We start from the raw sequence: 15,152 nt of genomic DNA, 5'->3' as shown, positions 1-15,152 counted from the left end.
GCGGCTGGCCGTTGATTGGTGGACGGGGAGCGATCTAAAGCCCCGCCCTTTCTCAGGGGTTTGCCCTGCCGCTCGCACATTCTCGCGTGTTTTCCGAGGGGCTACCGGCCTGGACTGGAGGCGGCGAGGGGAGGTGGAGTGGGTAGGCTCTGCCTGTCCAGCGCCGAGGCCGGTTTGTGCCGGCCGTGGCTTAGTACTTTGTACTAAGTACTTAGTACTTTGGGGGGGCTCTCTCAGGTCTTCCTGACCATCCTTCCCAACGGTTAATTGGGAACAATCGTTAAAGGTTCTCCCCCCCTACCTCACTTTCTCCGCCCTGTTCCGGTTCGGCCTCCGGTGGCTTCTAAGGGGAAGGGAAGATGGCGGGGCTGTGCGAGAGCTCCGTGCGCACGCGCGAGCCCGAGTGCGCTCTTGTGCGTGCACGCGCATGCGCGCGCTCCCGCGTTTGAGAAGCTGGAGTGTTGGGAGATGAGCCCGGCAGTCGGTCTTCTGTGGGTGGTAGCAGGCTGACTGTGCGCCGACTCCCCACCCACCCTCGCCTGCCTTCTCCCTCAGCCTCCGTTCGTTCACTGCAGGACCAGGCACGAAAGTAAGCGAACCTCGATGCCGAGGCTCCCCTGTCCACTCACCTTGTCCGCCGCACCCCCCACCCCCACCCCGCCCCACCTTGCGGCCAGGTGTGTGCAGAAGGTGGCAGACTGGGACTTGGGCGGGGCAGCAGGAGGTAATAGCGGGACCGTAAGATGGTTCGCTACCTTGAACACTTGCTCCGTTTCTCGTGTGCTTTTAGGATGTAGATTATTTTTAAAAATTATTTTGGTCTGTAAAATTTTGGGTGCGAAGCAGGGCAGTGCACCACATGTTCTGTGTTTATGAGAGAAAGTTTTAGAAGTGTTTCTTCCTCACCAGCCTGGGATAGCATCTGTTTGTTCTGGTCTACGTGGTGAATTACTGTAGTGTATTGCAGGTTGAGGGAGAGGATGGGAACAGGCAATGTGTGTGTGTTTTGGGCTGTACTTTTGTTGTCAGTGTTTTCCTGTGGATTTTCCGTAGGATCAATACAAGGATCAACATAAATGCATTTGAAGAATAGATCTGTGATTTGTAGGCATAAGAACCAAATACAATGTGTACAGATGTTTTCTTCTGTTTTAAGTGCTTTGTAAAAGAAAAAAGTATGAACTAACTTCATTTGGTAAATTGACTGCATGGTATGATGTAGCTAGCATATCCTTTGACCTGGCACCATTACTCTGTCCTTTTTTGCACAAAATTCTCAGAACTTAGGATCCCTATCAGATCTTGAGGAAAACACACTTAAGTGAGAAATCACTTAAGATAAATGCATGTATCAACATTTTGACTAGTATGTTTATCCTTTTACAGGTAAAAACAAAATGAAGATTTTTTCTGAATCTCATAAAACAGTGTTTGTTGTGGATCACTGCCCATACATGGCAGAATCCTGTAGACAGCATGTGGAGTTTGATATGCTGGTGAAGAATAGGACCCAAGGCATCATCCCTTTGGCTCCCATCTCTAAATCCTTGTGGACTTGCTCAGTAGAATCTTCCATGGAATATTGTAGAATAATGTATGACATATTTCCTTTCAAAAAACTGGTGAGTGTTATGAACAAAATTATGATGGGATGATATACTTAACTGTATATATAGTGAAAGGCCCCCGCAGGGCGACCCTCACTCAAGTCGCGGGATGGTGTACACCCAAAGAGACGTGATAGACCAGCTTGATGCAAAAAGCATGAGGCTTTAATGGGCGGTGCTCCGGATCGTCTCCCAAACTCTCACAAGAGATGGGAAGGCGATCCCGAGGCTCAAAAGTTAGGTGTTTTTATAGAAAAAATGGTCTAGGGAAACAAAGAAACTAGCATGGTTACATACAATTGGCTGGTTTTACGGGTTATGTAAGGGGAAATCTCTGAGGGGTGGGGAGGCAGTGGGTAGTAAGTTAATGTTTTTATTTTTGTTACCCTCTATCATGTCTAAGGGGCCAGGTGGCCCAATTCCCAGAACACGTCCTTGTTTGTCTGGGTTGTGTCTGGATATGTTTTCTACTTGTCTAGTTATTTTCATAATTCTGTGTCATCTTAACCTTTTGTTTTTAGTAATGTTTGACAGTTTGTCTACAGATTCTCAGGCCTACGTGCTGGATCTAAGCCTGTTATTTTCTAGTCAGCTTGCCTGGGTCTGGGGCTTCTCAATCTTCCTTTTCATTAGTTATGTGAATTTACTGTATATCTATAACTGTATAGTTAAAATGTATGCAGAACTTCCCTTTATGATTAGTATAGTGTTGATATTTAGTTACAGACAGCAGTAATGATGGTGCTGAGCACTTACAAAGTTCCAGGCATGTTCCAAAGTGCTCTCTCAGTGCTTACTGGCCTCTCCAGCAGTCCAGTGAAATAAGTACTATACGTGTTAGGCCGTATATAAAGTGTGTTACAAGCCTGGAACAGGTACTGAACTTTGAGAATAATTGGGAATGTTGAGAGGTTATTATTTTGTAGCCCTGGCTGTCCTGGATCTCACTAGGTAGACCAGGCTGGCCTTTGACTCACAGAAATCCACCTTCTTTCTCTCAAGTGCTGGATTAAAGATGTGAGCCATCTCCCCAACTCCAAAAAGCTAAGTTTTTGTTGTTGTTGTTGCTGGTGTTGTTGTTGTGTTTTTGTTTTCTTTTGTTTTCATTACTAAAAAGAGACATTGACATTTGATAGAAATTCCAAATATTAAAGTTACCTTTAGGTTTGAGTATCTTAGATGTTTCAGGATTATTTGCAAGTAGATGGCATGTGTTCCATCTTATTTGCAGAAGCCTAAGCTGGAACCTAGCCCATGAAATTCTGTGCTTGGCCAAGGTTCTTATCATCTTACCTGATCGGGTTTTGTTTTGTTGTGGTGCTAGGACTGAACCTAACACTGCATGCTAGGCAGACAATATACCACTGAGTTGTATTTTCATCCCTTATAGTATTTTTTAACTTTGTGTTTTACTGAGGGTGCAGAAAGAATGAAGTTCGTGACTGTTACTTGCCTGTCAGTACCTTTCATGGCTATCAGTGCTCAGATACTCTGCTTCTTCAGGGTTACCTCTAAACCCTCTACTTGTTTTGGATTTTGCCTTTTAGGGAGTGTATTTAAATTTGCATCTGCTGTTTGCTGTATTGGAGTTACCTATCCCTGGCTTGTACTGTGGCTGGTTCACTAGTCAATTTGTAGCCCCCTCAAGTTGCTAGTCTGTAGAGAGCCTTTGTGTCAACACCTGGTCTTGAGTAGTTTGAGTTACTTTTCATAGCATTTATCACTCCCTGAAATTAACCTGTTCATTGTATTTGCTTGTGTTCTTCCTGTACTGCTTTACCACATTTTTCACCCCAGACATTCTCCATGTTGTGACAGAACTGTTTTATCTATCAGTGCGTTCCCATATACTCAGTGCTAGAATAGCAGCAGCATGTCCTAGGCATTTATGCTTACACAATAGATGAATCAGATGATTGCCAGTGCTAGGAATTGTGTGTGATTTTACAGTGTGATGGTGACTGCGTGAAAGCAGAGTGGAATACTAATTATTTCTTTGACATTTATTAGGTGAATTTCATTGTGAGTGACTCAGGGGCACATGTTTTAAATTCTTGGACTCAAGAAGACCAAAACTTACAGGAGGTATGTGCAGTTTTTGAAAATTATCTAAATGTGGTAAAACTTTCTAAGAATAATTAATTTTTAAAAATTCCTGTATCTTTGCAGAGTTTTAAAATCCTAACTTATATTACAAGAAAAACAGCTCTTTCCATTTCAGCACCCCCAAGCAAATCTCAGCTCTAGTGTCTTTTTTTACTTACATGTTAAATATAATTTCTACATGGCATTTTATTTATTGAGTTCTTAGTTTAAACTTTATCATGATTGTTAGTGATGATTTACTAAAACTTCCACACTCATGCCTTTCCCTTGTTTTTTCTTTTCTTTTTTTTCTCAAGACAGAATAAATAGCCCTGGCTATTCTGGAAGTCACTCTGTAGACCAGGCTGGCCTTCAATTTAGGAATCTGCCTGCCTCTGCCTCCCAAGTGCTGGGATTAAAGGCGTGTGCTACCACTACCCGCCTCCCTTGTTTCTTCTTTTTTCTTTTTTTTTTTAAAGGATTTATTTATTATTATAAGTGAGTACATTGTAGCTGTCTTGAGATGCATCAGAAGAGGGCATCAGATTTCATTATGGGTGGTTGTGAGCCACCATGTGGTTGCTGGGATTTGAACTCATGACCTTCAGAAGAGCAGACGGTGCTCTTACCTGCTGAGCCATCTTACTAGCCCTTCCTTATTTTTTCTAAGCAGAATTTTTGTTAGAACTTTTATTAGAATTCTGTATTTGCATTATAATATCCATAAAAGTATTGTTTACTGCTGTGCCAAATATTGTTTATGATTATTTATTTGTAGAGTTTATTATTTCCTTTTCCTCTCTATACCTATTGTTGTATACCTGTATATATATATATATATATATATATATATATATATATGTGTGTGTGTGTGTCTCTCAGAGGTTCTCAGTATTTGTCTTACCACAAGTGTATCAAATAATTCAGTGTTTTCTCTGCACTGACTGCATGACATTGCATCCATTCCTCTTTGTGATCATTTGTCTGATAGAGTATAGCCTTCACAGTTTGTGTATTGATTCTTCTTATCAACATTTTGGATATAGAAGGAATAATTTTATCAAAATTGTAAGGATCTCACTCCACTATTCCATTGATGCTGTTGAAGTCCAGTGTCGTGCCATTTAAATGCTGAAGTCTTTAAGAATCTTTTCTTTCCTCATTTATATTCTGAACATTTCCAATGATCTGCCTGTGTGGGGCTTTTCTCATTTGTTGGATTGAAACTTACAGTGTTTAAAAAATGTCTATGTCTACCCATACATGTATACCTCTATGTATGTGGTTCATAATCATGTTGATTACTTTTCCTCTTACTGTGGCATAATGCCTGTCAGAAGCAATTTAAGGGAGGAAAGCATTACTTTGGTCCACAGTTTCAGGTGAGTGCAGTCCCATTATGGCAGAGAAGGTGTAGTGGCTGCAGCCCTTTCTGGAGCTATCCCTGTGGGAATGTGAGATTGGCAGATCAGGAGGCCAAGAGGAAGGCTAGAAGCCAGGCCAGGCTGTCTCCTTCAAAGACCTGCCTTACATTTATTTGCTTTGTGGGCTCCTAAATGCAAAGGTTTCATAGCCTTGAAAATAGTGTCATGAGCTGGGGATCACATGTACAAACATGGGAGCCTGTGGAGGCTGAATTAAACCATAACAAGTATAAATTGTTTGTTAGAACACTGCCTAATTTTCATTTCTTCTTTGGGTATTGGTGCTAAAACCTGTTTGTAGCAGTTGAAGAGAGCTGCTGAACCAGTGCCATTCTAAACAGCTTCACATTAGCATTACCCTGATTACAAATCACAGTGTAAAGAGACACTGCAAACCAATGCTTAAAAAAATGAAACAACAAAACCCCTTTATTTTCATTGGTTACAAAAATATATGTGTTGATGGAATAAGAAGTGATGTTTTAATATGTATACATCGTATAACGTTCAAATCAGGTAAGCTGTTTGTCTCTGCTTTAGACTGAAAACTTTAAAAAGTTTTTTCTTAGACTAGAGCTGTAGCTCATTTGGTAAACACTTATGTATGTGGTAGGCATGAAGCTCTGCATTCCTATCTGTAGTAGTAAATGCCCGTGATCTCAGCGCTGGAGGTGCAGTCAGCAGCTGTTCAGAACTCAGGTTATCCTCAGCTGCGTAGAGTTTGAGCCTAGCTAGAGCTACCTGAGTACCTTCTGAAAACTAACTGTCCTTGCACAGAAACATCCAGTTCTCCGTTTCTTTCCACTTTGTTGGTCCTGGGAATCAAACTCAAAACATGAGGTTTGACAGCAAGCACTTACCCCATTGAGCCATCTAGTAGCCCTCCTTTCCGATTTTTATGATAAATCTAGTCACCATGATCTCCCTGGTTTCCTTGCATCCTGTGAAGGTTTCTGTTGTGACATAGAAATAATGTATGGCAAATGCAGTACTTGTGATGTTCAGCACATGTATACATTGTATAGTTGTTCAAATCTGGTAAACAATGCGTAACATTCCTTTAGCCCCCCTCAACCCATTTAAATCATACGCTATTTGAATTGATGCTTCTGTTGGAGATGACTTCAGGAGGGTCCTCTTACCTCTTGAATCTGATGTTCATTTGAATGAAAATGTGTCACTTGTTTTTGTTGTTTTGATTTATTTTTTTTCTTTTGTACTTTTTCTTTTTGAGATGAGGTTTCACTATGTAGTCCTTGCTGGCCTTGTGTAGAACAGGATGGCCTTGAACTTATCAAGATCCATCTGTATTTGCCTTTCAAGTTCTGGAATTAAAGATATGGGCCACCAAAACTGCACTGTTAATATATTTTCTTTTTTTTTTAATTATTTAATATAAAATAAGATTATTGGTAGGGTAGAATATGCTTGTTTTTCTTATATTAGTGTTTTACAAATCCTTTGAATGTCTTGAGGTGTTAATTCTGCAATAATATTATAATTCATATATATTTAGAGTACCAGATACATTTATGAGCTTTTATAATAGAATATTACATGACAATTTTAAATGTCCTTATTCATTACATAGAATATGTATAGTTAGAAAGTAGGGAGCCAGCTGGGTGGTGGTGGGGCATGCCTTTAATCCCAGCACTTGAGAGGCAGAGGCAGGTAGATTTCTGAGTTCAAGGCCAGCCAGGGATACACAGAGAAACCCTGTCTCGAAAACAAAACAAAACAAAAAAAAAGTAGGGAGCCAAAACAATGAGATTACTGTGTTTTATAGTTAATATGATACTTGAATTCTCAGTCAAGCAGTCCTTCTACTTCACCCTACAGGACCACAGGCACATGACATAGAGATTCCTTTTTTAAAAAACTACACTGAAAATAACCCATATACCATGAAATTTTCCCATTGAAAGTGTAGAATTATTGAACTATACCATTACTAAAATTTTAATATATCCACAGGTATGTATAGTGATTACCACTATCAATTTTAGAGCATTCCCTCATCTCAAAAACATTCCCATACATACTGGTTATTACTACTTTCAGACAATTTATCACTAATCTTTCTGTATAGATTTCTCTGTTCTAGTCTTTTTTTTTAATGTGAATGAAATCCTGTAATATGTGGGTTTGTAACTGGCTTTTTTGGCTTAGCATTTGCGTCATTTTCAAGGTCCATCCATAATGTTGTTTATGCTTGCTTCCTTCCTACTCCCAACATAGTTTCCTCTATGTATTATAGCCCTGGCTGTCCTGGAACTCACTCTGTAAGACCAGGCTGGCCTCAAACTCAGAGATCTACCTGCCTCTTTCTCCTGAGTACTGGGAAGGCATGTGCCACCACTACCTGGGCAGTTTTTTTTTTTTTTAATTGTGTATGTGTTCATGATGTGTGTATGTGCATCCATGTATAGGATCAGAGGGTAGCTTTGTGGAGTCATTTCTCTCCTTCCATCTTTACATGGCTGTGCACTGAACTCGAGTAGTCAGGCTTGCATCATTAGGTAGCAAGAGGACAAGCCATCTCTCTACCTCTCTGTTGGTTTTTTTTTTTAATGACAGACTGTTGTATGAGTGAGTGTGTACTTCATTTTGTTTGTCAGGCTTTTGGACATTTGGGTCTTTTATGAGTAATACTGCCGTGAATACCCATACATGCTTTTCATGTGAAAATTTTGACCCCTTGTTTTATTTTTTGTTTTTTATACACACTTAAGAGTGGAATTGGTTGGTGATTTGGTAACCTGTATTTAACGCTTTGAAGAACTGCAAAGCTCTTTGATAGTAATAGCTGTACCATGTGCCTCCTTCCAGCAGTGAGTGAGGGTTTATGTTTCTCTGGATGCTTGTCAATGCTTGCTTTTTATTATTTGACTTTGGATTTTAGACTCCAGTACATATAACATTACTTCATTTGAAAATTGTATTTCTCTAATGAATAATAGCATCGAACATTTGCCCACTGGACTGAGACTGACAGGAGCCACACTGAAACTGTAGATCCATCTGGATGATGTCTTTCATTCCATGAGCATAGGAAGTTGTTCTCTTTATGGAGATCTTTTTAATTTCTTTAATGTTTTATAGTTCTTAAGGTATAACCTTTTCATTATTTTGTTAAATGTATTCCTAATATTTTCTTCTTTTAAGAGTTATTCTAAGTTGGTTTTCCCCCCTTAATTTTCTTTTGGGGTCCTTCGTTCTAAGTGTGTAGAAGAAATATAATTTATTTTGTGTATTGATCTTATATCCTGTGACCTTAATAAATTAAGTGATAGAACTTGAGATTGAACCTATAGTTTCATGCATAATTAGGCAAAGAGGCTCTACCACTGAGCTACAGCTGTAGCCTTGTGCTTACTAATTCTAGTAGCTTTTTATGGATTCCTTAAAGTTTTCTATAGGCAAAAATCATGGCACCTGCAGCATTGGGGATAGTTCTACTTCTTGTCTTACAATCTGGACGACTGTATTTCCTTTTCTTTCCTAGTTGTCCTGACTAGAACTTCTATACCATGTTGAGTAAAATGGTGCAAGGGTCATCTTGGTTTGTGTAGGCAATTAGGGTGAATACTTTTAGTCTTTTTTTTTCCCCCAGACAGGGTTTCTCTGTGTAGCCTTGGCTGTCCTGGAACTCACTCTGTAGACCAGCTGGCCTTGAACTCAGAAATCTACCTGCCTCTGCCTCTGCAGTGCTAGGATTAAAGGCATGTGCCACCACTGCCCGGCAGCACTTTTAGTCTTTAACCATTAATTATGATGCCCTCAAAGGGAAACTGTTTCCAGTTCATTAGTTTTTGTATTTATATGTTGTCCAAACTTTTCCTGGGTTTATATGAAGTGATGGTGTGGTTTGGGGTTTTTTATTGGTAATATGCCTTACATTTACTTTTTTGATGCTAAATTAACTTGATTTTCTTTTTTATTATATTTTTTGTTATTTGAAACATTTTTAAAATTTAAATACATATTGATTATATTCTTCCTCTCCCCCAAGCCCTTTCCCTTCCCTACCCACCTTACTTTTTAGTTCTTTCTCAAAAACCAAAAACCCAACACAACAACCTTCCCTCCCCAGAACCAAGAAAATAAAGTAATACACCACCCAAAACAAACAGCAGCAAACCTCCACCAAACTGTAACTGAATAAACTGTGGAGTTCATTATATGACCAACTAGTTACGCCCTATCATAAGGCATGTCCTAGAGTGGTTGATATACCCGGTGTCACTCCATTGGAAAAAAACTGATTATCCCTCTTCTAGCAGGTAAAAATGACGGGTCAGTTGTTTACCTTTATCCGAGTGATTAGGTTTTCATTCATTCATTCATTTTTTTAAAAATATAACAACATAAAATATAATAAGATAAAATAAAACTATCACATCAAACTTGGACAAAACAACAAAAGGAAAAGACCTGAAGAGAAGGCACAAGAATCAGACCCATTCATTCACACACTCAGCAATCCTATAAAAACACTAAATTGGAAGCCAGAATATAAGCACAGAGGACCTGGACCTCTGCAGGCACTGTGCATGCTGTGAGTTCATATGAGCTTTGCTCATGCTGACTAAGAGAGCTTTGTTTTCTTGGTGTTATACATCCCTCTGGCCCTTCAGCTCTTCCACCTCTTCTTCCAAGGGGTTTTCTCAGCTTTGAGGGGAAAGATTTTATGGAGACATCGCATTTAGTGCTGAGCGTTTGTCTTAGGGTTTCATTGCTGTGAAGAGACACCATAGCCATGGCAACTCTTATAAAGGACAACATTCAACTGCAGCTCATTTACAGTTCAGAGGCGTATTCCCTTATCCTCATGGTGGGGGTGATAGTGGTTGAAGAGGAAGCTGAGAGTTCTACATCTGGGACTACAGGCAGGAAGAGACAGTGGGCCACTAGGCCTGGCTTGAGCTTCTGAAACCTCAAAACCCACTCCTCATGACACACTTCCTCTAGTGCCACTTCCTATGGGCCATTGGGGGCCATTTTTTTTTCCAAACCACTACAGTGTTCCAAGGTCTCTCACTCTCTGTATAATGTTTGGCTGTGGGTCTCTGTATTTGTTCTCATCTTCTTACAGAGTAAGCTTCTTGGTAATGGCTGAACAAGGCACTGATCTATGAGAGTAACAGAATATCATTATAAGTCACTTTATCACTACATTTTTTATTTGCTTTTACTCTAGGTTCCTGGGCTTTCTGGTCTCAAGTTTGTGGTCACACAAGCAGTGTTGGGTATGAGTTCCATTTCAGGGAGTGGGCCTTAAGTCAAATCAGTTATTGATTGGCTATTCCTGCAAGCTTTGAGCCACCATTACCTTATCCTATCTTGCAGCTAGTACACCATTGTAGATAAAGGGTCTTAGTGTTTTGAGATCATGCAGAATACCTTCCTGTACCAAAGATGTTAAAGAATGTAGGAGTGAAGGCTCTTTAGGCACCAGCTTGATATATCCATATTCAGTGAGTTGTATGGGTGTTGTCTGCAGCAGTGGGGCCTTGCTGTCCGTTGTGGAGAGCAACCTATAGTGTTGGCAAGTCTGAGTCGTTTGGAGATTCCTGTGGGGCCCCTTTGGCCAATAACTCAATCCTGGTACTGGAAGCTTCATTTGGCTACAAGCAGTGGTCATTTGGCACTGTCTTCTCCATTATTTGGAGATTTCACTTAGATTACTCTTGTATGTATGTATCTATTTTACAAAATTTCTACTGTATTAGGTTTTCATATTACCCTTCAAATATGCCTTAATTTTAGCTATCTCCTCATGTTCCCTCCCACAAGCCTCTCTCTTCTCTCTCTATGATACTAAGTTCACTCTCATTCTCGACAGAAACCCTCCATGGCTATGGTGTGTGTTGTTAGATTTGGCTTGCTAGTGTCTTGTTCAGAGAGTTTGTATCCATATATATGATTTATTTATTTTTATTTTATGGACATTGGTGTTTTGCCTGCATATATATCTGGTGAGAGTGTTAGATCCCCTGGAACTAGAGTTACAGACAGTTGTGAGCTACCATGTAGGTGCTGGGAATTGAACCTGTGTTCCTTGGGGAGAACAGCCATTGACTCTAATCACTGAACCAATTGTCCAGTTCCTTGTCCATATTTTAAGAAGTATTAGTTTGTAGTTTCCTCAGGATGTTTTTGGCTAACTTGTCATATTATTTTTGTCAACATAGTTGTTTCTCCTTTTACTTAGCTAATGGCAGCACTAGCTACTGTGGGGCCTCCCAACCCTCGGGCAGATCCAGAGTGCTGCAGCATTCTGCATGGTCTTGTTGCAGCAGTGGAAACTCTTTGCAAAATTACCGAATACCAACATGAGGCTCGCACTTTACTCATGGAGAATGCAGAACGAGTTGGGAATAGAGGACGGATAATCTGCATTACAAATGCAAAAAGGTGGGCTGTTAATCACAGTGATCCTTTCCTTGAAAGAATTTTAATTACTATGTCTTTATTTTACAAAGTGTGATGGCCTCTAAATATGTATGGATATGCAAATAGCTTCTCTGATTTATTTCTAGTATTTTCCTTTAATATTGAGACTGGGCTTTTCAGTTCTAAATAAAAATCCGTCTTGATAAGCTGCATATGCTTATGCATATCTGCAGTCTTAGCACTTGGGAGTGGGCAGGAAGATTGCCATGAGTTTGAGGCCCGCCTAACCTATGTAGTGAGCAAAACTGTCTCAACAAAATCTTGGTGAAAACTGTTTAAATTATCATGTAAATTGATGACTTCTTTTTCACTGAGTTTTTTTTTTTTTTTTAGCTAATAATTTGATAATACGAATGAGGTATGTTCAGGACAGCCTTTGCTGAAGTAATTTTTAAAAAGTATTTTTATTTTTTAAATTATATGTGCATATGTGTGTGTGAGTGAGTTTGTGCACATGGGTACAGGTGCTGCAGAGGCTAGAAGATGACTTCAGATCCCCTGCAGCTAGATTTACAGGCAGTTGTGAGCTGCTGGATTTAGGTGCTGGGAACCAAGGTCCTCTGCAAGAACAGAACGTGCTCTTAACCTCTGAGCACTCCCTCCTGCCCCTGCTGAAGTAATTTTATGTGCCAGTATCAGCATACTACAGTTGAATGGTGGCTTTGACTATGACTGTTTTCTTACTATTTGTTCCTGTAAATTCTCTCTCTCTTTTTTTAAAAACATAGTGATAGTCATGTACGAATGCTCGAAGACTGTGTCCAGGAAACAATTCATGAGCATAACAAGCTTGCTGCAAATTCAGATCAGTGAGTATAATTCATAGATGAAATAACTCTCTCTAACCTTGCATGATATAATTTCATATTTATTTGCAACAAGTTTTTAGTATGTTTGGTAGCAGTTCTTTGATTTTTCTAACTTAATAAATTAGCATGACGCTGTAAGTTTGATGAATAAATTTTTTCATTTTCCTTACATTTTAGAGGAAATCACTTTTCACAGGAAAGGGGTTCAGAATGCTAAAATACTAAATTTATAATGCATATTTGTTTCAGTAGGTCATTATCATACCCTTCTAGGAACTTATAAAATATGCAAATTGTGGATATCATTACTCATTTATTAGTTCAAAATGTAACAGCTCATTGTGTAATGTGAATTTAATTTTAAATAATAGCAGTTGAAAAGAACATTTTTTTTTCTTTTACTCATAGCAATATATAGGGATGATCAAAAGTGTTTTGTTTGTTTGTTTGTTTTTCTATACCAAATAATTTTGCCACTCTGTGGGCAATATCTGGGTAAGTTGCAGTTCATTTATGATACTAGCTCTCTGGAGTTAGTGCAGCCCCTACAGATTAAGAGCTCAGTTTTTCAGAATTAAATACCTTCCTTACCCTTTCAGACACCAGTGTCAGTCTGACTTGCTAACCATCAGTTGTTCCCACAGCCCCATCATGTCTAACAGTTTGCTGTGAACTAGTATGCTAATGTGTTTTAAAGGATACAGGTAAAGCAGGTGACATAGCACAAAACAAAGGACATCCCAGGTGTAGGAGTTTTTACCCCTTGGAAGTGAATGTGTGTCTTCAGTGTGTGGATGTGTTCATGTCAAGATCTGAGCCCTTTATCTCTGGGGTTTTCATGGAGATGTCACACAGGTATGACTGGTTATTCTCTGGCCTCCTCTTTCCTTTCTAAAGAATGGCAGGGTAAGGCTCAAAGGTCCCAAGTTTCTAATCAAAGCTTTATCTTTTTGGTAATATCTTCTCCATCCAGGAGCTGTGAAGAATCCCAAGTCAGGTCATTAACACAGAGGAACTAGTACCCAGGACATTCCCAGAGATTTAGGAACCAGCTGTCAAGAACTTAGATTCAAGGTCAAGTAGTAGAGAGCTGAAACTTTTAGTTCCCATAGTACTTAGGACTAAAGTTCTGTAAGGGTTTTAGGAGCTCTGTCCCATCTGCCCAGTCCATAGCCCAAATGTTGCATCACAGCCAATACGGGTGTGTTTACTGCACTTATACTGGACTGCAGTTTAGAATGAGCAGTTACTAATTTTCTGGTGTGGAATTAGGGACATTTCTATTAGAAGTGAAACTGTCCTTAGTAGAAGGGTCCTCAAGTGTTTGGGAATGTCTTGTACAGTTCACTTGAGAACGGCTCAGTAAGAAGCAGTTGCACCTCTATTCAGAGTCAGAAAGAACACAAATGTAACTAATAGTGAATGTGTGTGATATACAATGTAGAATATATGGATTTTCATTGAATATACTACTGTCAGCTTTTCTTCAGAATACAAGATTAGGGAAGGGCTGGTGAGATGGCTCCATATATGACAACAAGAATTCAGAAACTATGTGGTGGAAGGAGAGATTCCCACGTTATCCTCTGATCTCTACGTGTGCACTGGTACACTCCCTCCCATAAACATGTATTCTGGAGAAACTGAGGACAGTTTTTGTTTTCTTAGAAGTAATCATTTACACTTTGCAATTAGTTAGTGTTGCCTGATTTTTTTCCTTAAAAAAAATTAAGAAATTCAATATACAGATACTCATTTTCTTTGTGATAATTATAGAAAATTGTGAGACCTTTCTCTACATTGTTACTTGTTAACTTTGAACAGACTTTTATTATGCAGAGATAGTCACATAATTGGATACATTCTGCTTTGTACTGTCTCTTACTCTCCAAGTAACTTCTTTTTTTTAACTTTTATTGCCTTATGATGAGAAAAGTTACATGATTTTAATTTATCTAAATTTGTTAACATTTAAAAACATATTTTAAGTAAATAAAATTAAATCACATTCTTGTTTCCCTTTTGTACTCCAACTCCTCCCAGAGAGCCCCCCTTCAATACCTACAATATCTTTTTTGTCATATTCTTTAAAATTTATAAAATACTATAACAATAAAAGTATTATAAAAGTTGTTTGATATAAAACAACAATCAATTTAACAGTCTTATGTACATGCTTATCTACAACAATACTGAGAATATATGTTTTTCTCAATATAAATTTTTAATAACTCCAAATATATAAACTGTATATATCAAAATAACACATCACCACTAGTATTTTCTTAAATGAACATGAATATATAAAGTCTTTTTGTTTGTGTGTTTGTTTTGTATTTAGTAAAGCTTAAAATCTTGCCTCTTACAAGCCCAAAATAACAATTTTTAGACATTGGATTTCATTGTAATAAGGCTGTACTTCAGTGACCCTCATATCACCAAAGGATTTTACCTCCATCGTAGCTAAGCTGAGAATTGACAGTTCTGCTACACCAAGGAATGAATTGTAGGCGCGATTTTTGGATACAGACTTCCTGCTATGGTCAAAGCTATTTGACTTGAGTGAGTGACTTTATTCTCAGCCCACAGAGAACAGGTTACATTCATTTAAGAAATGGTGTGTGTATTAAGATGGTCTATCCATAAAGTCATTCACCAACTTTTTCAATGAACAATGGTTCTGCTTGGAGGATGGCACAAACATTAGGTGAGGGTAAGAATCTGGTTCATTGGCTGTGATAATTTGGAAAAACATTCATCTCAGAGAA

At 38.9% G+C, this 15,152-nt stretch overlaps 1 protein-coding gene across 3 annotated transcripts in view; it reads left to right on the top strand.

The window, feature by feature from the left end:
- The first annotated feature begins 45 nt into the window (after nt 1-45).
- Ints13 (integrator complex subunit 13) overlaps nt 46-15,152 on the top strand; it is a 31,892-nt gene continuing 16,785 nt past the window's right edge. For 2 of the 3 annotated variants that reach the window (XM_031383899.1, XM_031383898.1), the window contains exons 1-5: nt 46-589; nt 1,387-1,622; nt 3,618-3,692; nt 11,334-11,536; nt 12,304-12,384. In XM_031383899.1, coding sequence (XP_031239759.1) covers nt 1,398-1,622; nt 3,618-3,692; nt 11,334-11,536; nt 12,304-12,384 — 584 coding nt within the window. In that variant the 5' untranslated portion in view covers nt 46-589; nt 1,387-1,397. The remainder of the gene's footprint in view (nt 590-1,386; nt 1,623-3,617; nt 3,693-11,333; nt 11,537-12,303; nt 12,385-15,152) is intronic. The other variant, XM_031383900.1, reaches the window with a different exon arrangement.

The sequence above is a fragment of the Mastomys coucha genome, unplaced genomic scaffold, assembly GCF_008632895.1.
Source record: "Mastomys coucha isolate ucsf_1 unplaced genomic scaffold, UCSF_Mcou_1 pScaffold20, whole genome shotgun sequence".
Taxonomy (NCBI): domain Eukaryota; kingdom Metazoa; phylum Chordata; class Mammalia; order Rodentia; family Muridae; genus Mastomys; species Mastomys coucha.
The sequence above is the reverse complement of the archived record's forward strand: the minus strand, read 5'-3'. Positions and strand labels throughout refer to the sequence as shown.